The 23775-nt window shown below is 36.9% G+C and overlaps 4 protein-coding genes across 4 annotated transcripts in view; 1 reads left to right on the top strand and 3 right to left on the bottom strand.

Annotated features, from left to right (window-relative positions):
- The window catches only part of LOC136812368 (pleckstrin homology domain-containing family H member 1-like), an 84244-nt gene extending 73825 nt beyond the window's left edge, over positions 1 to 10419 (bottom strand). The window contains exons 1-15 of the mRNA XM_067068897.1: positions 10159 to 10419; positions 8697 to 8759; positions 8297 to 8371; positions 7962 to 8045; positions 7729 to 7792; positions 7235 to 7614; positions 7051 to 7102; positions 6686 to 6783; positions 6147 to 6173; positions 5114 to 5350; positions 2842 to 2952; positions 1691 to 1777; positions 871 to 940; positions 457 to 545; positions 88 to 168 (exon numbers count right to left, since the gene is read on the bottom strand). Of these exons, the coding sequence (XP_066924998.1) occupies positions 88 to 168; positions 457 to 545; positions 871 to 940; positions 1691 to 1777; positions 2842 to 2952; positions 5114 to 5350; positions 6147 to 6173; positions 6686 to 6783; positions 7051 to 7102; positions 7235 to 7614; positions 7729 to 7792; positions 7962 to 8045; positions 8297 to 8371; positions 8697 to 8759; positions 10159 to 10380 (1740 nt within the window). The 5' untranslated portion in view covers positions 10381 to 10419. The remainder of the gene's footprint in view (positions 1 to 87; positions 169 to 456; positions 546 to 870; positions 941 to 1690; positions 1778 to 2841; positions 2953 to 5113; positions 5351 to 6146; positions 6174 to 6685; positions 6784 to 7050; positions 7103 to 7234; positions 7615 to 7728; positions 7793 to 7961; positions 8046 to 8296; positions 8372 to 8696; positions 8760 to 10158) is intronic.
- LOC136816477 (ubiquitin carboxyl-terminal hydrolase 9X-like) overlaps positions 1 to 19737 on the bottom strand; it is a 259670-nt gene extending 239933 nt beyond the window's left edge. Inside the window, exon 1 of the mRNA XM_067072850.1 lies at positions 19703 to 19737. The gene's annotated coding sequence lies outside the window, so the exon portion shown is untranslated. The remainder of the gene's footprint in view (positions 1 to 19702) is intronic.
- LOC136816316 (collagen alpha-1(IV) chain-like) overlaps positions 16452 to 23775 on the top strand; it is a 61013-nt gene continuing 53689 nt past the window's right edge. The window contains exon 1 of the mRNA XM_067072735.1: positions 16452 to 16455. The gene's annotated coding sequence lies outside the window, so the exon portion shown is untranslated. The remainder of the gene's footprint in view (positions 16456 to 23775) is intronic.
- On the bottom strand, positions 18801 to 19496 carry LOC136812177 (craniofacial development protein 2-like). The gene has a single exon (XM_067068690.1). It carries the CDS (start codon positions 19494 to 19496, stop codon positions 18801 to 18803), a length of 696 nt encoding a protein of 231 aa, XP_066924791.1.

Here is a 23775-nt window from a genome sequence, read left to right as displayed (position 1 = left end):
AGCTAAATATGGGCTAGTCTACTGCTATAAGAATCGACACACTTTGTTAAAAATTTGGATTCTTTAGGACAATGGTGTAAACGTTACCTGCTCGATGTCAGTCTTGAAGAAAAGAAGTGATTTCTCTTTGAGAACTGCCCAACAATGTTTCGAAGAGCCACATTTTGCCTGTAATGAAAGAAACAGGACCTTACAAAAAGCATAGGATCTTTTTCCTCTCAACCTCTCTCGAAATTTGCAGCAGATTCGTTTTCAATGATGAAAAACTTGACGTTTCAGCCCAAAACAGAGAGAGTCAAAAATTGATTTTAGTTGAAATATTGCTTGAAGAGACAGTTTGAAAAAAAGAAGAAGAAAAAAATCTTTCCAGGTCAGCAACGGAAGAAGGAGATTTGCCACTTATTTTTATTCAAATGGATTATCTGTTCACACTATCATAAGAAAATTGAATATTACCTTTGTAAACCATCCCGAGAAGATGGTCTTTTCACCAACACGCGATAAAAGTCTGGCACCTGTGAACCGCTTCAATGCATTCCGTAAAACTGAAAAAAAAAATAATCGAAAAACCAAAAGGTACCCCAAGGAAACTAATTTTGCTTTTAATGATTTTCAATTAACTTTTGTCAAAACGCAAAGAACCAATTTTCTCTGTCATTCACCAAAACATGTTTAACGTTAAAATTTAGTAGGATTCTCTACGGCTCTCCAAAATTAGTTCTTGGCATTCAGGAGAACATTTGGATATCGGAAGATAAATTTGCTTGTCAAGTGGATGGCTGCTCCAAGTGAGGATTAAACCCTGACTTTTTTTACGGGAAGTAAAGGAGAAAACCAGTGCACCAACCACACATTCAATCTTCGGCCTACCTCTTAACCAATCAGTCACTTCTTCTTTATTATCAGCAGTCAAATAATACGTTCGGTTCGGTGTCGTAATCTAATGAAAAGAAATGCATTTTGTACTTAATGCTACTGATAGATAGCTTGTTCTTCCAAAAAAACATTACGCTTGCAAGAAAAAAGACCGACGCTAGATAATGTTATTGTCCGTTACAGGGATACTAAAGGCGGAAAATGAGTTTAACAGCCATACGGCGGACGAAAAAACGAGACGTCAAAAGACCGTCAGCTGTAAACTCTTTCCGGCACCTTTGCGACCGTAGTGCAGTGGTAGAGCATCCAGCTACGGTTCCCACGGTTGTGAGTTCAAACCCCAGCCGGGTCATACCAAAGTTTCTCAAAATGGTACTTGATGCTCTCTGCTTGATGCTCAGCAATTAAGATAAGGGTCAAGGGTAAGTGGAGCAATCCAGGGAGAAAGCGTGGCGCCCTCCCCTACCTTCGGGTAGATAGCTATCGATAGAGGAGCCTTCGGGTCGCCTCCGACTGCGGTCGCAGACTTACTTACTAATTTCTGTAGGCTTCTTTGTTAGTTTCTTAGATAGCAGTGATTTGTCTTGGACTATAGCGTAGTAGTCTATACTGTCGCTTGAAAGTGGTTTTGAGTGCATGAATCAAAGCTTTAACTTGTTTTAACAATTCGAAAAATAGTCGGCCAGAAATATTCATTCATTGAAGCTTTAAAATTCACTAGAAGGCAAACCCTCAATTGTTGGGATTCCAAATGGAAAGATTACAAGAATAATTCAATTCTCTCTTTCCTATGTTGGTCAGTAGAAGTACAGACCTCCATAGTAAGCGGTCTTTCTGATCTTGAAAGTTGAGTGATCTGTTTGATAACAATCCATCCCACAGGTTTGCCATACATACCACCCTAAAAAAGGAGTGAAAAATAACTGAAAATCATGTTTCACTCGGCGAAACTTCACCAGAAGGGGAGGAGCAACTCTTATAACTGCGTACTTAATAAGTTCGCAAAATGAAAGGATTTCGAGGAATTGCCAAGCCCAAACTGACACTTGAGTTGAAACTAAAGTTGACTAAAAGAACATCGAGTGAAAATATCAGAGTTTAACCCGTTTTTTTTTTCAGTGTAAAGATTCTCTACAGACTATTGGAGGGGGTTCATGAACTGCCTTTCTATTTGTTAGTTAAAAGTTGTTCTTAGAGTATTACGGTATCACGGTAGAAAAAGTTTTAAAATTTTAAATATTCGAACATTCATTTTAAAATTACAATTTTGTTACCGATAAGAAAGTTGTTTTTTGGTATCTAGTAAGCCAATTATGCTACTACAGTATCTGTCTTGTCAGGAACACCCGTGTAACTGCAGATAAGATGTTCCTTATTTGAATATTTTGCCTTATTTTAGAAAAAACCTTCGTTAATCATTTATGGAGCAAGAGGTGTCAAATAGCTTGTGTGAAAGCACTGACAGACTGCTGATATTTTAGTAGCATAAATAAGAAAATTGACATGCTAAAATAATATTGACGCTCAAAAGCAATTTTCTTTACATTCACGTCTTCATTAAACATTGATTTCAGAGTAAAAGCACTTTCCCGAAACAACATTAAGACTCAATGGTTGTCTGTCGCATGCTGTATTGAGTGTTAGGTTTACCAATGTAAGTGATAAACATCCCGCCCTTATAATTTATTGAAATCGTGTTTTAAAGAATGGATGGGAAAGGAGATTCGTTAGTCCAGGGAAAATGTCCAAAATATGCACATCCAGGGTAAGGATCTGTATAAACCTCATGGCAACCATTTGAATGTGCTACCATTTTGATAGGTTGATTTCCAACCAGATCTACCTTACTCGATACTGCTTACTTTACGATAGAGAAGCCCTGATGGTACCATTGATAGCGACGTAAAAGATAGCGATACGCTCACTTAATGTTCCTGGAATATTGACGAAACGTAAATAATTTACCCTGCTTTTGTAGTAGCTTAATTTTCCTTCGGATAAGACAAACCATCTCCGTTTCCAGTTCTTGATGCGGCCACCAAGTTTGACCAACCAACCTGCTTTCTCCAATGTTTCCTAAGGAAAGAAAATGTTGTTGAATATTTCACTGGTGTGAAGCGTAAGATGACCGATGCGTTGTTGCGTCCATCTAATAATAAATTACCAAATTTGAAAAGTATGATGGTTCCAGCCGACACAACAAATAGTTTTAATGTTCAGACAATAATGTCACATGGACCTTATGACTGTTAGATGTTATTTTGACTTTAAATGTCGACTATGTAGTGAGAGGAACGCAGAAACCAGAGGAAAAACTTCCCATATTTTAACTAAGAATTTTGTCATGCAAAACTGTGTAGCATCTAGACCAGCAAGCAAGCGAGACTAAATTCTTAAATCGCAATGATCCAATAGAAAAATTCAGAGACAATTGTTTGAGTAGTAATAACATTGCATCGGTGTGGTGGGATATCCACTTAAGAAAAACAATAATAAAAAAAGCCAAAAAATTTTCCCTTCTCGTCCGTCCTTGGAATGCTAGTTGATTACATAACATGTAACATGTAAGAAACAAGCTAGATGCTGAATGGAACTACCTGATGATGAAAGTTAGATAGCAATGCGAGCAGAAAAATGAAAAAAATCAGTCAGAAAATATAGCGTTTAGCGAAAATGCATAACGCAATAAATTCATCATTAGCGACCTTAAGCATCTAGGACGGCGACTTGAAGTAAATCTTTAAAATCAAATGGCAAATATTATCCGATTTTATTTAGATTTAATATCACATAAACAAATTTGAAATACAGGAAAGTTTTTGTAAAAAATAACGATATAACTCTCGAGGGATTCATATAATTTAAAACTATTTAACTCTTCCCTTACAGTCTTCGTCCTGAAGACGACGTCAAAACAGAACTTTCAAGTTGTCTTCAAATTGGAAAACGTCCATTAATTACCAATTAAAATTAACTATTCTCATGAGAAATTGACATGAAAAGAATAGAACTTAGCTGCGATTCAGATATCAATCCCAAAGGGCTTTCTTTTTGTTCAATCCTGTCGTACTCTTCCAAAGTCGCCGTCCTAGATGCTTAAGGTCGCTATTGATTGTTGATGGGGGGAGAGGGAAGGGTTGTAGGGAAAAAGTAAATAGAAAGTTCTGGTCGCAAAAATTAGTTTTATTGACAATTGAATCATGCTTGATGGTGAGCATTGTTATCAATAATGTTTTTGTGTGAAAAACATAGAAATACAAAGAAAAATCCAATAAAAAACGGCGATTTCCGGCATGTTTCCGGCATTTTCGACCGGAAAAATTTTGTTCTCAAAAATCGGAGAGATCCATGTTTTTGGCATTGTTAATACGCATCTTTGAGCAAAAAATCAGAAAAAACTAATGATAAAATCTCGAGAAAATGCCAAAAAACAGTTTTTCCGGCATATTTCCGGCATTTTCGACCGGAAAAATATTTTTTTCGAAAATCAGGCTCTATCACATTTTGGCCATTGCCATTTTGCATCTTTGTGCCAAAAATCAGAAAAAACTAATGAGCCAATCTCGAGAAAAGCTGGTAACAGACGAACGAACGAACGAACGAACGAACGAACGAACGAACGAACGAACGAACGAACGAACGAACGAACGAACGAACGAACGAACGAACGAACGAACGAACGAACGAACGAACGAACGAACGAACGAACGAACGAACGAACGAACGAACGAACGAACGAACGAACGAACGAACGAACGAACGAACGAACGAACGAACGAACGACGAACGAACGAACGAACGAACGAACGAACGAACGAACGAACGAACGAACGAACGAACGAACGAACGAACGAACGAACGGTTGATTTATAGGACCTCCACCGGGGTACCCGGAAGTAGGTCTAAAAATCAGAAAAAATCATCCTATTTAATGACCTTGATAACCCGCACTTTAATGTAACAACTAGCCTGTACTTCCGCACCCACAGGCGATTTTTATATGATTTTAAAATCTTGTCGTGTGTCGGTCTGTCTCGGCTAGAGAGACTCTTTGTCCTGCCAGTACCAAGTACAAATACGCAAAAGTATGCTTTTACAAGTACATTGAAAAAGGTAAAAAAAATTATTGTAGAAATTGGAATGATGTAAAACCATCTTACAGGGGCAATCAATCTTTAAAATACTAAGAAGACCTTGTTGAAAAACGATATAATGGAAAGTGTAAAAAGGGCCTTACCGATCTCATGTTTTGAGCAGTGAACGGTGCACATGTTCGGAGCGGTGGACTGGCGGAAGCGGCCGAGTAATTCGATCTCAAGCTTAAATCCTTCTTGACAGGTAAATTATTGGCAGTTTTGAGCTCAATTGTGGTGTTGGGTCTGGATGATGTTGTTGTTGGACCATCCAGAAGCGTTTCGCTGTCAGAATCGCTTGTGTCTCCGGAGAAAGGAGTATCTCGGATCATTGATGCCATCTAAATTTAAAATCGGAAGGATCGTATCGAACAAATAAAGAAATTATGATTAGAACTGCAATTAAATTCGCTAAGCAAAATTTGATAGCACCATAGAGTGCACTAGTCAAAATTTGAAATTTATGGAAACTTTTTTTTTAGATCATTGGGTGTGTCAAAAAAAAGCGTGCGTTGGGATGTATCTTGAAAAAAGGGTAAAATATCAGAAGACTCGAGGATCAGGATATAATGTGCAAATCATCTCTATCAAAGATAAATCTTTTCTTTCGACGTAGTTTTGTAGTTCTTACATCTATTCAGTCTAGAATTTTTTCCAATAGCCCAGTAGCCTTCTATATTTTCTAAACATAAAATCTACTGAATTCGATGCACTACTATAGACATTACACTAAGTACTATCTAAAGGTCGCAAAAATACAATAATATGACTAGGCATCATTACTCATGAAGAGAAAAGATGACCAGAACCATTACATTGTATTTTATTGTGGATCATTCCTGACTGTCTGCTACTTACGATCCTTGAGAAACTTAAACCAAAACAGACTAACGATCTACTAACTCTTAATTACAAAAAACTTATTCTAGTTCTTTTCCAAGCGAAAGTGCTCGATGAAAGCTCGGATCTGTTTTCGTTGTGGAACATTAAGAATAAGACTTAAGTTAAGTTGCATGTCGTCCGCCGTATGAACGGCAAACATCGGCCAAATGATTAGAATCTAGGTTATAAATAGAACGTGTCAGAGTTGGCATCATAGATGAATGATTTGAATCACCTAAAATCTTGAAGACTTACCCTGACCTTTTGACGCTTGGAGGGGTTCTATTTGTTCGTGCATAAAGTTGGGTGTCAAATACGTGCGGTAGTTAAAGTGGATTAATAAATGCATGCGGAAAATGAAAAGGAAAATACATAAGAAAACATACGGGAACAAACATATAAGAGAACAAAACGAAATAGTTAAACCTTGTTTAAGTAAAAGAAAGGAGATCATCTTAAACTTATGACCTCTCAAAACTCCTCAATAAGGTTTTACTTTAAGAATAACAAGCACAATGCATATTGGACCTACCCAATGATAAATATAGAATGGAAATAGAAAAGGAAGTAAAATAAGAAACGGCAAACTCCCGGCATTTTCGACCGGAAAATCTTTTTGTTTCAAAGATCAGCCTCCGTCACATTTTGGGCATTGCCATTTTTCATCATTGTCCAAAAAATCAGAACAGAAAAGTCGAAAGAGCCATTCCTGAGAAAAGCTTGCATCAGACGGACGGCAGGACACATGTTAATTTAAAGGACCTTGGAGAGAATACTTTACGAAAAATACCAACCCCTTCGAGCGTGGAATAGACAGGAGCACTTTGATCGTCAACATAGTTCGTTCCGCTCACCGAAGGATGTAAAGAGTAATAAAATGGGGAGGTTGGCTCTAAATAAAACATGAACAATGTTAAGATTAGAAAACAATGACTCGACGGTTTCCAAGATGTTTGTCCTTATCGTTAGAGGATCATTAGCTTGTCTTTTGCAATAAGATTTTCACTAGTATGCATACTGGCTGCAGTTGATTAGAGCAACAAATACAACTAGGTCGTCAACATTAAAGGAACATAGTAATGTGTAGCTATACCAACTAGTAAGGACGAAAAATGTTGGAAATACAGTGAGCAGATGAGGTGAAACATTTTAGTCAAACCTTTAGCAACTTCTCCGCCTGCTTCTTCAACTTCTGTCCCTCTGAACGCTTCCTGAAAAGTTTAAAGAAATACGAATGATTTGAAAACTATTACAGAAAATCATAGCTAATATGTATAAATGATATCAAGACTTTACCTTTGTTCATAATGACTATTTCCTATTAAAATGAGATCAATACATACCAAGTTTTCAGTGGACAATTGTAACATTTGTTTATCCAAGTTATCGAGCGATCCATGTCTACTCGGCTCTTCCGGTAGGTCAAACATTTCGCGAAAAACTTCTGGACTTTTGGGGCGTCCAACAGGGCGTTTTGCTGGTATGGGTTTTAAAGGGCGGCTTTCGTCACGGATAGATGAACGACGGGGCGGTACAAGGGGCGAGTCGAATCCAGTGGCACCGTCAGATTCACTAAGTGCTAGACTTATTCTTTCGTATCTTGGAGGCTCATCCTTTTCAATTGTATCAGTTTTCTTTAAGCCATCAATCAATTCAAAGAAGACTTCTTCATAAAAATGTTGAGAGTTGGTAGTGGAAAGATGTGACGCTCTTCGATCTAGATCTAAAGCACGAAGAACGATTGGGGTGGAATCATATTTGTGTACATGGGGAATTATAAAATAGTTCAAGTCTTATTACATATAGAGTATAGTTTTAAGAAATCTACAAAACAAACCTTTGGAGAGCCTTTCTTGCAAATCATCGCGCTCCTTTTTGACACTTTCCAATTCTTGATAGAGCTGAAATCAAAATGTATAGAAACGAGGTAATAGTAAAATTATTTCATACAGATATATAGTACACTCAAAAAGTGAAACGCTTGTAAGATAGCAGCTGCTAAAAGAAATGTCTAATACAAAGAACAAAGACATCTTCTTGTAGAGTAAAATCAAAATGACGTTCACTTACACCAGTAAACTTATCTTTGACCCAGTCTTTTACTTTAACCATTTTTTCATCATCCAACAGCAATAAACTGGCTCTCTCCTCTCTCTAAAAGCAAAAAGAATGAGAAAGTCGTAAGAAACTCTCTACTTAAATCAGAAATCCCCAAAGGAAGTGCCGAAGAGTTATCCATTGTAGAATGTATTAAACAAGATGTTTCAATACTCTATTACTTCATGGTTTCATGGTCAAAATAAGGACTGGGAAAGCCATAAGAGTCGATTAAGTGGATGGTAAGGATTACACACAACACGGAATTTAGAACTTGGAAAGAGCAATTTATTTCAAAATAATTTTACCATTCTGGATATTTTTTCACGTAAAGCGCTTATGGCTTCATCTTTGTCTTCACATGCTATTTCTAATTTCTCAAGCTGAAATTAAAAGGAAAGATTTTGTATTTCAAGTCAATATTAAAATACCAGATCACAGATGATCAACCTCTATGATCAACCTTAGTATGGTCGAAGTATCAAATTGGTGCTGATCGAATACGATAGAATTGCCATGTGTGACAGTGACTAGTGGAGGCAGAGAGTAGAGCGAGTCCTGGCGAGTCATCAGAAGAAAAAAGTTGGGAAGTTACATCCTTGAACTATAATTCTCAAACGTCTTTAGATAGCAACTATTGTGAGACATTTAGCAAAATGCCAATACTCAAAAAAAAAGATTTATTTGTCAGGAAGAATGAAGACTTACTTTCTCTAATGCTTCATCTCTTTTCTTTTCTGCAGATACAACCCTGCCTTCATACTCTTCCATCTAGAAAATAATAAAGCATATTTTGAAATTAGCAGGAGGAGCGGGTACAACTTTGAAAAATATGAAAAGACTAGTCTTATCAACAAACGACTTTGTTGTAATAGCATTGAATTTTAATTTCAATAACAAACAAGTAATACTTTAATGGACCTACCTATTTATAAAACGAATAATTAGAATTTAATGGAAGTAATGAGAAAATCTCAAAAAAACGCTTTTTTCGGGACATTCCCGGTTCTAGCGGCCGGAAAAATTTCTTTTTCGAAAATTGGGCCCTGTCACATTTTGGGCAATGCCATTTTACATCATTGTGCAAAAAATCATGAAAGTCTGTCGAGTATAAGTTGAAAAAATGAAGGAAAACCGTTTTACGCCGGTTTTCGGCTGTTCCGGCGATTTTTAAGGAGTTCCGGATTCAAAGGATGATTTTTTTGGAAATCAAACGATGCTAAGTTTTGGGCATCATCATAAAGAACATTTTTCTGTAAAGAAACAATTAAATAAGTTGAAAAAATGTGACGGAAATGTGAAAAAAAAAAAAACGACGATTTCCGGCACATTTCCGGTTCTACAGACCGGAAAAATTTTTTTTTTTTTCGGCAAACGGTTTTCGACAACACCTTTCGGCAGTACTAATGTGCATCTATGGGCAAAAAATCGCAAAAAACTAACGATAAAATCTCGAGAAAATCTCAAAAAACCGCTTTTTTCGGGACATTTCCGGTTCTAGCGGCCGGAAAAATTTCTTTTTCGAAAATTGGGCTCTGTCACATTTTGGGCATTGCCATTTTACATCATTGTGCAAAAAATCATGAAAGTCTGTCGAGTATAAGTTGAAAAAATGAAGGAAAACCGTTACGCCGGTTTTCGGCTGTTCCGGCGATTTTTAAGGAGTTCCGGATTCAAAGGATGATTTTTTTGGAAATCAAACGATGCTAAGTTTTGGGCATCATCATAAAGAACATTTTTCTGTAAAGAAACAATTAAATAAGTTGAAAAAATGTGACGGAAATGTGAAAAAAACGACGATTTCCGGCACATTTCCGGTTCTACAGACCGGAAAAAATTTTTTTTCGGCAAACGGTTTTCGACACCTTTTCGGCAGTATTAATGTGCATCTATGGGCAAAAAATCGCAAAAAACTAATGATAAAATCTCGAGAAAATCTCAAAAAACCGCTTTTTTCGGGACATTTCCGGTTCTACCGGCCGGAAAATTTTTTTTTTCGAAAATCGGGCTCCGTCACATTCGAGGGTTTATAGTAATGCACCTTTGTGCAAAAAATCTCGAGAAAAGTTGGTAACTAACTAACTAACTAACTAACTAACGAACACGGGTTAATTTATAGGACCTCCACCCCACCGGGGTAGGTCCAAAAAGGATTTTTAAACGCACTCACCTTCATGTTTAGGAGCTCCCTAACTTTCCCTGTTTGCTGGCGTACTCTTTTCAATTGTTTTTCTGCCAACTCGTACTTCTCCTTCCAACTGATGTTATTTTCATCATCAGCCCTATCTTCTGCTTCAGGTTTTGTGATGACATCAACATTATCTTTTGCTTGATCGATTTCATCAGTTTTTCCTGGAGGATCCTCAACAGAACTGGATGGCCTACTGGCCATGATTGATTCACTTTTTGGTAACTATTAATATTATCTTTAAATACTAGTTCATTTTAATAATATAAAAAAATAGTAGTTCAGTAATTCTATTGATAAAGTTAATTCAAAGAAACTTAATGTCTAAGTATGTATCAATGCATTAAAATATTTTGAAAGAGATCAAACGACAGAATCTAGTCAAATCGTAAAAAACTTTTTGCTTGGGAAATCATATACCAGAAGTATGTAACAGGAAAAAAAACACCATCATGTCAAATGACTTTTCAAAATTATGTCACAAGGTGCGAACTCATTTATCCATTATTCTAATATCTTGAACTCAAACTTTACACTAAACAAACACAGTCAAAACATATTTATTTATATGGCTGAATGAATTATCAGTACAGCTTATTTAATATTGACAAAACTCTTTATTAAAAATTCATCATAGATTGTGTGAGGTTATTTGATCTATAGATAGATTATTTGAATAGTAACAAACATGCTCTGATCATGCTCACTGATAAGACTAAATAAAAGGTAATTAAATAGACATATAGAGAGAGAACTATTAATCCAAATACATAGGCTCTCTGCTTTTCAATGTCGCTGAAAAGTTGCCGACTCAGAATCTGAAAGTTTCAAAGCCTAAAGTAATAACCTTATTGTATAATTTGTATGATTTGGGTTTCTTGATAGAATTGAGAATCCAGAAATTCATGGTTATCGGGTTGCCCTGAGTTATATAAAATTATAAATTTTTTTGTAAAAAAAGGCTTTTGAAGTTCGCATTGGGCCATTCAATTTTATATCCATACTCATACAGGGGGTATCACTTGCCAAAGCTATTTCACAAACACCATTTTATTAAATTACCATTTTTATCTCTAATTATAATAAGCAGTGAAAATATAATTACCTAGTAATTATTACATGATAGCCTGATAATAGATAAATTTTCACATTTTTCTAAGTACTTCATATAACTAATAAAATAACTTAGCATCTACACGCCAAGCTTAAAGTATATACACAACAAACATTAGGTTATAAAGTTTAAAAATGTCAAATAGCCTAGCGATTGTGTATTTTTTTAACCTGGCCACTGCACACTGGTATAGCAAAATCAATAGAGAAAAATTAAGTTAAGAAGTTAATCTCGGGCTTTTGTGTGGAAAGGTCTATACCGTAACTTTGTGTAATGTCGACATGCATTGTCTAATTCCGTTGTAGCAACTATCTGGTCTGCAATGTCGTTAAAGTGAATTTTTAAATAGCTTACTCAAAATGTTTTATCTATAAACATTGAAAAGATCAGATAGTTGCTAAGACAGAATAAGACAAGGAATGTCAGCATTACACAAAGTTACGGTACTATCCTCAAATGATCTGCAGCACTATCAAGCTACCACTAAAGCTCTAAAACAGCATCTAATAATATGAAAACCAGAATACGATTCTTCGATGGGAATCAAAACTATTAAGCGCACATACAAACATCAATTTGTCAGATCTAACAAATTAATAATGGCACTGTCATCATCACGGTTTGAGTTATAATTTTTAGGAGCTTCGCTATTTTACCAAGCAAAGCGAGGAAAGTAACAGAGCATCACAGGCGAAAACTTTTTCACTGTTTGCAAAGCATTTTTTAGTATTTTGCGATTTTGTTTGGAAGAAAATGCGAAGGTATCTTCAACGCATTGCTCTAGAAAAGCAAAGTAAGAGATTGTAGACAAATTTGAAAGATCTTCTAAACGTTTTTTATAAGAGCAAACTATATAAGAACAGACTTTACAGACTATAGAACATTGAATTTCATAGCAAAATGGACAAAAATACTCAAAAAATGGCAAAAATGAGAAAATAAAGACATGTTACAAAAATTTTTAGGCATAAAACTCAAACAGTTAAGAACAAACCAAGGCTTCAAAAATTTTAGATGTTCTTATAAAAAAACGTGTATGTGGTAGTTTTTTTGCTAACTTTAAAACTGATTTTTGTGTTGCTTTTGCAGGACTTTAGCTTAAGTACTTGCCTGCAGCTTTGGGTACAAAGTCCAAATATGCATTTCCCGTACAAATTTTTTATGAAGAGTTAAGGCTATACTGACTATGGTAAAGCTATAACCGTAAGTTGGTCTAATGTCGACATTCCTCACTTAAATGTTTGGTAAACGATGATATCCTCCTGGATGCATAGTCTCTTATTTTTTCCCTAATATTCTAATTTCCTATCTTCTATCCTAATTTTCTGACTTTCTCAAGTTGTCAAGTGTAAGGGAATTATTGGTCATTTCGTAGTTTCTAATGGCCATTATGATAGACTAGTTAAAAACCGGTTCTCATAAGGAAACCCAGCAGAGCCAGAGAAATGGTAGGTAAAAACCAGACGATACTAATCGAACGCTTCAATTACAAAAGTAATCGAAGATAATCGAAGTAATTGATAATTACTTATCGATTACTACATTACAATGTATTCGATCATTGAAATTTTGTAAATTGGGTGAGTATTCGATTACCCATTTGATTACTTTTTAATGACCCTTCGATGATGTTCGATAACCCTTTGATGATGTTCGATAACCCTTCGATGACTTCGATAACCCTTCGATGACTTTGATAACTCTTCAATGACTTCGATGACCCTTCGATGACTTTCGATAACCCTTCAATGACTTTGATTATCGCAAATTATTCGATTATCTTCGATGACCCTTCGACAATCTTTCTTCAACTACATTCAACTGTACCATATTACTTCGAACAAACACCCGGGGCGTTTATTTAACTTTTTCGATTTTAGGAGGGGCGTTTATTCGAAGGGGGCGTTTATTTGAGGGGGTGTCTATTTTATAATTTTTATTTTATTTTAAGAGGGGCCTTTATTCGAGGGGGGTGTTTATTCGAAGTAATACGGTATACCGTCATTTTACATACCTTATCGGGGAAAACTTTGTCAGGGAAAAGTGACAAATATTTTCCCCAACAAAAATCTTCCCCGGCCTTAATGCATTTACCAACTACCAGCAAGTGACGAATTTTTCCCTGACGAAAATTTTCCCAATAACGCACTAAGAAGAAGATTCCAGTGACACATTCTACCGGATAAAGACCAGAACTCCGGGTAGTTAAAAAACGAGCTTTGAAAAATTACCGTAGGGTAGGTGGTGTAACGTAAGTACTGTAATTTTTCAAAGTACAATCCAATAGTTCCTTTAACAATCAAAAGCGCCAAAGTTGTAAAAACCTGGTTTTACCGCAGCTATCTGAATTTTTGCGATTGTGGATTGTAACTGCCAATGTATATGGAATTGTATATAATATATGTATATAATTTTGTATATAGAACCTGACCTGCATTAACAAATAATTTAATAATAATAATAATAATAAACTAGCCGGTACCCGGCGTCGCACGCCGGTTTAGCTGTTTGCTGAACGCATTTAAAGTCCTTTGGATGTTGGGAAGGTGGCTTAAACACGATGAAATCAAAATTAAAGGGAAAAATTCTCTTCAAAGTTTGACTCTATCCCTCCCGGGTGACGTATCTTTTAACCATATTTTGAGAACAATTTTTGTTGCAAAAATGATCAGAAAGCAGAAAGGGCGTCATTCCCAAATTACACCATACCGGCGACCAGCGACGTCCGAGACGTCTCTGCAATTAGAATTTTTCTCGCTTCGCTCGCGTTATATTTGTCGTAGTTCTTGATGTTTAAGAAAACTTTGATGTCAAGAAAAGTGGAGTGAAATAATAGATTCCTCGAAAAAAGGCAGCCGGGGGGGGGGGTACTTAGGCAAGAGAAGGGTATGGGTATGTGCCAGCCTTAAGGGTGCCTTTTTTTAAACATGGCAGTTTGAAAAATTGGAAAATCAAACTTCAGTCCCACTAAGAATCGGAAAAATAGGAAAATTTCAACTTTTTGCCCCCAGAAAGGTAGAAATTTGGTCAAATTAGTACCAAAAAGTGAATTAAAATTCACACAATTCCCCTTGTTTCTTCTCCTCTTTATTCTGCTAAGGATCTGAGGGGCAGGGCCATTAGTCCCGGGGGGGGGGGTACTACCCTTGTAGACCGACGGGGGGTGCTCCACTGAGGTTCGAAAAATGGACCCTACGTGGGACTCGAAATTTGCGAAAAAAGTGACACTGAATGGGACTGAAATTGCAAAATTTTCTACTTTTCCCCCAAATTTTCCAAAAATAGGCACCCTACGAGGGACTGATTTTTCTATTTTGGTGTTTTTGCAACCCTACCTGGGACTCGTGGAGGTTAAAAAAGGTACCCTGACCAGCGGAGCATCCCCATAACCCATTTTGCCCTAGTACCCCCCGGGCATTAGTCCCCCCCCCCCCCCGGAAGGCGGACAAAACGCGTGATAGCGCAATTTTATGTTGCTTTTTATAAAATAACTTTGTCATAACTTTTCAAATTCAACAATAACTTAGATTTACAGCAAAATAATTATCGACATAAAAAGGAACTCTAGTTTTTACCGCCTTTTGAATGTATTTTTAATGTTGCTGTTGTTCTAACAAACTTGTCTTGTGATAGTGATTGTGATGTTTTATTTTATATTTGTTCTTTTCTTTAACAGATTCTGTATAAAAGATTTTCTTTTGTTTTGAAAAGAATTCGAATGTCTCAAATCAAATAAGGTTGTTAATTACATTCGAAAACATAAAACAAAAGAAAAGAAAGAAAAAAAAGAAAAAGTCTAATCTATCAATCAAAACAAACTTATCGAACAACTCAAAGTCTTTATAAAAAGGCGCGAATCTGATTTAACGCATTTGTGGAGCAAGAAGCAAAAGTCATCTTTTAAAAGAACAAAACATTGCTTGCGAAAACGAAAGTGACACACAAAAAACAAACCAACAAACAGACATACAGACTACGGCTATTAATATATAGATACCGAGTTACCTAAAACAGAAAAAAATATTAAAACCTCATTTCGTGTAGAAGAGATACAAAATACTGGTAAGAACCCAAAAATAGCTGTTGCGTTAGTATCGAATTAAAAAGGAGTTGAAATCATATCATAGCCCTAAAACAGACAAAGATTGACTCAAGTTATAGTGAAAAGCCCAAGAAAAATGAAAGAATCAAGTTGAAAAACTCTAGGATCAAAACTATCATCAGGTTCAAGTCGTCGCTCAGAACATCAGTCACGTCGCAAAGGTGCTTCACTAGAGAACGTGGAGAGGTGCACGGGTTGATTCTCAGGAAATCTTTATACTTTGTCAATTTTCTGTTTATAACTTCTGTGTAATTTCTACGCCTTCCTCCTTTCAATGCAAAATTAACGCGGTCAACCAGATCAGATCGCCACATTCGCAGAGCAGAGCACGGGTGTGCGGGGAATAATCCGTTCCCAGAGCAGGCACACAACTGCTGTTGAAATAAACGAGAGAATAAAGAGATCGAAGCCTACAATGACTAGTCATAGTAATCGAATGGTAATCGAAGTAATCTAATAAATCTTACAAACCGATAGTAATTGAATCAATCGAAGAGTAATCGAATTAATCGAAGAGTAATCGAATGGTCATCGAACATTCATCGAACGGTAATTGTAGAAGATGCAGATATTCTGAGGCTGGTGAGTACTGATTATTTCAAAATTTTGGCGTAATCGATAAGTCATCATTTGATGACGTTGGATTACGTTCGATTATTATCGATTACAATCGAACGTTCGGAGCATTCGATTAGTACCGTCTGGTAAAGAACTCAACTCCTTTATAAGGCGGCAACCTAAAAACTCACCACCGTCTCACCTTCAAAACATAAATCCTGAGTCGGACAAGTCGGAAAAAGTTTATGATAGCTAAGCACTTCTTTGAATCATCATTCCCTACGAGTTTTTGTTTACTTAACCCACATTGAGTCCCGTTTGAGTTTTTTCATATACCCTTATTGAAATTTTCAAGTCAAAATTTGGCAACGCGGTAGGGCCAATACCCCCGAAAGCCGAAAATAAGGTCCGCTTTTAAGGTTCACACATGCGCGCGCACATTTAATTTATATAATAATATATAAAAATTTTACTATTTCCTATTCCTAGAAAATAAGGACCGAGAGCCTTTTAAAAAGACTCTCTGTCTATCTTGCATTTTTCTTTGCAATAGCCAGTCCACAAAACTTTTCAATCGAACAATTCTCATTTTTAATTACTTGATCGAGTAAAGTCAAAGAAATTCTACCACGTTTGCAATTTTTATCATCGTTAAACATTAACAATTTACTCAAGCGACCAGAAGGCATTCTCACAACATGAGCTGCGTAGTTTCGTTGCTGTTGTTTGATAAAAACATTAACATCTGAGGTACCACATATAGTGTGAAGCTGGTTGTTGCTAATGACGTATCGAAAATCATTATTGACCTCATCTACATAACGAAATCCACCTCTGACCATTCTCCTCAAAAACATTCTATAGGTGACATCGAGGCGATCGTACTGGAGAGACGTTAAGTTCCAGTTCTGACATGAATACGTTAACCGGCTCCTGACGAAACTGTTGAGGAAGAAGATACGAACACGTAGGTTGATTTGGAAGTTTTGTAGCAGGTTAGACATTTGGGCGAATTTTACAATTGCAAGTTGAATTCGTTGATTGAGTTCTGCTTCCCCTGTGTTTGGTTGAAGGTGATTAAGGACAGCACCAAGATATTTGAATTCTTTGACATTTTTGAGTTGCTCTTCACGAAGAGATATGATAGAATCGAGATGTTGTTCTTGATTGATGGTCATTGTTTCGGTTTTCGAGACATTGATTGTCAAAACCAAAGGCAGTGAAAGTTAAATCCAAAAGCTCTGTTGCAGCACTGATACCCTCGAGTGAAAGTAGAAAGAGGACGATGTCATCAGCATATCCACACCAAGAGAGAGTCGCTTCTCCCCAAGTTCTTATACCACTTGCTCTCATCTCGAATCTTTCTGCACGAGAGTGTGCTTGTGGGTTAACTCGATATTTTGTGTTTGAAGTACTTGATTCGGTTATCATCTTTACATTTTTCGATAAATACTCTCATAACGAAGTCTAGATATAAATTGAACAAAAAGGGACTTTCGGGTCCCCCTTGACGCACACCGGAAGTCGTTTTGAAGGATATCATAGCATCGTCGTAGGTGAGGGTGGTATTTTCGTACAAGGTTTGAAGAATTTCGAAAGTTCGAGGGATGGATCTATCAGGGAAGCGCAGTTTTATACTTTCAAAGAGCCAGCTTCGTGGTATGTGGTCGAAAGCTGCACTTAGATCAACAAATAGAAGAAATGTAGGTTCAGACTTTTTGTTTGAAATTTGGTGAACTCGTTTGACTGTGTAGATACCGTCTGTTGTTCCACGGTCCTTTCTAAAGCCATTTTGCTCATCCGATAACTGATTCTCGTACCAGGGTCTGAGTCGTTCAAGAATCATATTAATGGCTAATTTGCAGACGGTTGATCCTATACTAATTCCGCGGTATTTTGTTGGGTCTTTCTTTGAACCTTTCCCTTTCCACAATGTCTTAAGTCTAGAGTTTCCCCACACACCAGGGATGTCGAGATTATCCCACAGGTTGAACATCATTCTCTGTATCACCTGAAGCATGATTGGTTCGGTACATCTTTTCAAGAGCTCCGGTTCAATGTCGTTAGATGCCTTATTATTTTTAAGTTTTTGTAAGTGTTTCTGTATTTCTTCAACGGTTGGGGGTGCATCATTTAATTCAGAATTCAATGAGATATTCTGTAGAGCATTGACGAAAATTGGAAGATTCAGAAATTCCTCAGGTGTTTGGGTTGTAGAAGGGTCTTCTGGGTTAAAATGTGTTTTAAAATGGTTCAAAAGTTTGTCCGGAGGACATGATCCAATGACTGGTTTTAAGGTGGTTTCTTGCTTTTTGGCACGGGCAAATAATTTATCAAGTTCTCTGTTAATGGACAATTGGTTTATTTTCTCGGCTTCATCTCTATAAAATTGATTTCGTAGTTGTCGAGCTCTAGTTCTGATTTTCTTACGAACGGCTTTCACTTTTTTCGGACAGGCATTTCTCATTACCAATAGTTCTTTCTGTTGATATAGTTCCTTAAGTTTTACATCCTCATGCCACGGCTGGTGTAGTTTTCGGGCAACTATTTTCGGAATCGTTTCGTCTGCAGCTTCTTGAATAGAAGTAATAAAGTGTTCGTTGAGTTGAGTATTCGATTGCATTTCTGGCTGAATATACTCAAGCTTGATGGAGAGATTCCTTTTAAAGTTTTGTTCTGTCTCTGCTCGATTCAGGGATTTGAAGTCAAAACGTTTCTTTGGTGATTTCATTCGATGTTTTTTATAGCGTGACATTTTGGTGCATGGAGTAGATAATTTTGCGATCACCAAACGATGGTCACTATCAAAGTCATATGAGTTGTATACTCGACAATTCATACAATACTGTCTCAACCAGCTACAACAGAGAATAAAATCATATACCTTTCTGGTGTTCCCATCTGGCGAGTGCCAAGTATATCTACGACAGAGTTATGATTGAACCATGTATTCAAGACTGAAAGTTTGTACGATTGGAAGAGATCATGGAAACGTTCGCCGTTATCGTTGATGACCAAGTCTTCGACTACACTGTTCTCTCTCAAGGATGAACTGTAGAGTGATGCCGAGGTAGTAGCATTGAAATCCCCAAGACATATCACTTTTTGATTTGCATTTGTGGTAATGATTTGCTTTTTGAGAGTTCTATAGAACAGGTTTTTGGTAGTTATAGCACTCTCTTCTGTCGGGGCATAACAGTTTATAACTCTCAGAGAGCAGCCCGATACGATAACATCAATAACAATAATTCTAGAATTAACCTGATAGATCTCAAGAATGTCAATGTTCGGAGCAACTTTCACAACAATACCAACACCATGGTGCTTTTTCAACGTGTTACCACACCAATATATTTCATATTTATTGTTGGGATTGTTTACAGCGATGGTGGCAGATCCTTTGTTTAATCGTCGGACTTCTTGTACACCACATATTATAAGTCCTGCTTTGTCAATTTCCTCTACTACTTTTTCAAGTTTTTCGTCAGAGTTACCAGTTCGAATATTGATTGTGCCGATTTTCCAAGTGAAGAAGTTTCTTGGCATGGTTCAAAGAAGATGAAAGATTTTCGACCAGTATATAGGAATGTGTTCGGTCAGCTCCTCATTCCCAGACAGTTAAAAGATACTCATTCGCATCAAGTCACGTGAGGTTACATCATCGGTACGGGTTGGTTACCGTTTTTCTAGTTGTTCGTCTTCTTCTTCATTGTTTTTTCATTTTTTACCTGAAAAAACAATGGTGGCTGTGCCTTATTCACTAATTCTTAATGGAGTGAATTTTTTTATCTGGCATTTTTTTATTTGGCAAATCAAATATGGCGGCAAATGATTTTGTTGATTGCCGACTTGATTTTCTTTGGCAGTGTAGCTCTAAAGCTCTAAAACAGCATCTAATAACATGAAAACCAGAATATGATTCTTCAATGGGAATCAAAACTATAAAGTGCACTTACAAACATCAATTTGTCAGATCTAACAAAATTTATAACGGCACTGTCATCATTGACAATAAAACAAACAATATTCTGTGAAGAGCCTTGTAAACATTCCAACAACTTCCATCGAAATGATCTATCACAGCTCAGTCTACCATTTTAGCGCGGTCCGAGGATTGAGCCGAGAACGCAAGCAGAGCGCCCGAGCGCCCGCGCGGCGTGTACTGCGGGGATGAAAAACTTTGATCTGTCAATCATTTTCTCAAGCGAAGACTACGCGAAGCGATTCTAGCGTTACGATAGTGCCGCGGATCATCAATGGATAGTATTCAATTATCATTATCCCTTTATTTTCATTCCTAGAACTTTTGCAAAAAAAAGGAAAAATAGAAAAGTTGTATTTTTTACTGCTCTATTCACATACTGAATTTGAAAGATCTTCTATGTGGCGTTTTTTTGCAAAATTCAAAAAACTGATTGTACCCTATGCTGCACTCAAGTGCTTGAGTGCAGCATAGGGTACAAAAAAACTCTTGTCTACTGCTCATTCCGACATCGACTTTTTATTTCCTGCCTATCTTCTCTGAGGCTTCTTTCTGACTTATTATGTTTTCTGACTATTCTAAAGTGTTTTAACTTACCTTGAAATATTGACCCGATCGGGGTTCGAACCCACCAAATGAAAGAGTTTCTGATCAGAAACCCAGCGCGCTATCCGTTGAGCCACACTCGCACAGCAGAACACAAAATTTGGAAATACTTATAGAATGACAAAAAAGACGGGGGTAATGTTACTATAATATGAGTAAAATTGCCCCCTTTTTAACCTGACTGAAATTCGAGCCGTTACTAGCAACCCTGCGGGGCCCAAGGCGCCGAGTATGCACCCGGCACAGTGACAAGCCGTTACTAGCAACCATTACCTAAGCAATTCCAAACAACAAAACCCCCGGAAAATTTAAAATGTCGGAATGATCAATATACAAGAGTTTTTTCCAGTCCAAATATGCGTTTCCCGTAATTTTTGTATGAAGAGTTAGGTCTATACTGTTTGGGATTTACTAGATTTAAAAAACCCGACAAAATTTACTACCGACCGACCGACCAACTGGATTTGAAGATGTTTTAGGACGCAAACAGAACATATATTTTAGGTTGCCGCCTAATCATAACTTCTTTTCCTCTAGATGAATTTTTGTGAAATTTTCAGGAGAGATCCATGAAACTATCATTGATATCTTGTTCAAATATATAAATATCTCTTTAAAGGAAAGAAAAAAATTGACAATGTTTACATTCCTCTAACCTTCAGTTAATAATCACACTAGTGTCCCGCCAAAATGCGTATCAAAGATTAATGATGCGAATAGACCTTTTTTTAAAGAGGCAGCCATGTTGAATAATTATGTACTCCAGCATAAAAACAATGATACAGCCATGCATAATTTTTAAAATATGCATGATACAGTAATTATGCATGGCTGTATCATTGTTTTTTATGCTGGAGTACATAATTATTCAACATGGCTGTTCATGGCTGCCTCTTTAAAAAAAGGTCTATGCGCTATATCGTTTACTTGACTCTTAAAAAATTACTGCCACAAAAGGAAAATAACTACTCACATTGCTCAGAATTAAAGGCAAAGTTTACCTTGTCCCACTGATCATTAACCACATGACTGATAGACAAAACTGAAAACCATGACTGCTGACTGTTCACTTTTGATCTAGTCTGAATCGCAGACCTCTACAAAACCGCTGGTAGTATAGGTCTGCTTAATGATCTACCAACCGCTTTCCTGAACTTTTGAAAACAACACTCGCCACGGCTTTCGAACGAAAATATCTACCATATTTGTTTGGATTTTGATGACCACACTAAATTACAGACCGGAATTTGTCTAACAAACAGTTCAGGCACTACTTAAGTTTACAACTTTCTGCAAGTCTGTAAATCTTACAAAAATAAAAAAGTTGCTGGATCAGCAACTTTCGATTTCGAAAGTGGGAAAATTTTGATTTTGGTAGATTTTGGTCTGAACAGAAAAGAAGAACAGGAAATGACTATTTTTAATTTATATCTGATTACCTATCAACCAATCTTCCACCAACCGCTGTCATTATGTGATAAATGTGAGCATCTATTTGATTGACATATAGCAGAAAGCAAAGTTTTGTATTTTGTCTCTAATTTAAAGTTGTTTTATTGAATCATTAATATTGACATTAAAAAAAGTGGGTGGTGTTCCTTTTGACGACCAACGGTATGACCCAAACGATAATTTTGAACTTGAAAAACTCCTGAACACGATCGGAACTAGGTCGGAAAGGTTGGGTGTATTTGGGCTAGGTTTTCATGGGCGAAAATCGGAAACTTTCTGGCTCAAAATTGACCTGAACATCAAAAAGAATGTTTTGTTATTTTGTCCTGAACATGACACGAAAATGTTTAGGGTATGTTCAGGCCATACTGTGGGTTTTATTCAGTGTTTCCTTTCTCTAGGGCGCTATGACAAATATTTAAATAGTCTATCTGCCAGTAGATACCCCTTAAAACCTTGCCTTGCCTTGCCTTGATTCATCCGTGAGGTGAAGCATCGACAAAGTCTTTTTTCCACTTTTGATGATCTGACATGACTGTTAGCAAATCTTTACTGGCAGGACCAGTTTCCTCTTCAAAAATCAATTTGAGGGTGACGGGGCGACCGACATGTCTTGGGGCATCCGACATGTCTTGGGGCATCTGGAAGCCATGTTATCAATTTTTCGGCTGGTTCGTTATGTCTTGAGACATGACCTGCAAGTTTGAGTCGCCGTTGGGGTACAACCGATGTGATACGGGGAAGATTGCGGTAAATTTGTTGGATCGTAGCATGTTGTTGCCAAGAAATATTGTATATACGACGCCTTAGCATTTTAGTATAAACTCCATCAAGTCGTTTACTTCGTTTGACATTGAGACACCAGGATTCGGATCCTTAAAACCACATTCCCCTTTAAATCTTACAAAGATGGGTTTCGGGCTCTCTTAGGCTGTTCGTAAAAAATTCCTTGGTTCCCGTCATTCCAACCATCAAAAAGTGGGTTGGTCGGTCGGGTCGGGCGAAAAATATTTTCTGTTTGAACAAATCAGTCCAAGAGGGTGGAATTTTCCTTAGAAAAGGGTTGTAAACGAACGTTTGGTTGCCCTAAGCCCTTTTTCACTTCACAAAAGCTCTGCTGGTTTGTTTTGATACTTCCATATGCAATGAAAAATCGGACTTGAAAATCGGGAAAAAACAGAAATTAACGGGTTTCGAATCGTTTTTTTGGGCGAGATTAGTGTTTGCTCTTTCTCTCAAAAAAGAAAACATGGAGGGTGATGGTGGAGTTTCAGCTGTCAGGAAAAATGGTTTCCGACTCTCCGACTCTAATTTTTCAGTAGAAATCACAGTCGGTCGGGCGACGGGAACAAAACAATTTTTTACGAACGGCCTTAACCACCAAACTTAATTTAATATTGTATGATTCACTTTTTTACAATCTCTAATATAGGTACTTTCCTAAAATACCTAATTTCAAGAATTTTAATTATCGCAATAAGCAAAGAAAAACAGTTTCAACCTTTTTATCAATTTCAGCTGATAAAAAGGGTGTTGAAATTAGAGGAGGGATGTCGACATTAGACCAAGTTACGGTACACAAATGAATTTAAGGTCATAAAACCTATACCTTTTAGGTACTTATTGTTATGATCTTATACAAGAGGATTGAGACAGATAGAATAGAGACTGTAATGAGCTGTTCAGCTTTAGGTCGCCATCTTGAATGAGAAAAACTAGATAATCCTATAGCTATGTACAGGGAAGTAGATATACACTAAGATGGTTATGTGCAGGTAGAAACGG

This window comes from Clytia hemisphaerica, unplaced genomic scaffold, assembly GCF_902728285.1.
Source record: "Clytia hemisphaerica strain Z4C2 unplaced genomic scaffold, Clytia hemisphaerica genome assembly, whole genome shotgun sequence".
NCBI lineage: Eukaryota > Metazoa > Cnidaria > Hydrozoa > Leptothecata > Clytiidae > Clytia > Clytia hemisphaerica.
Note: the sequence above shows the minus strand (reverse complement) of the source record. Positions and strands in the feature narration are given on the sequence as shown.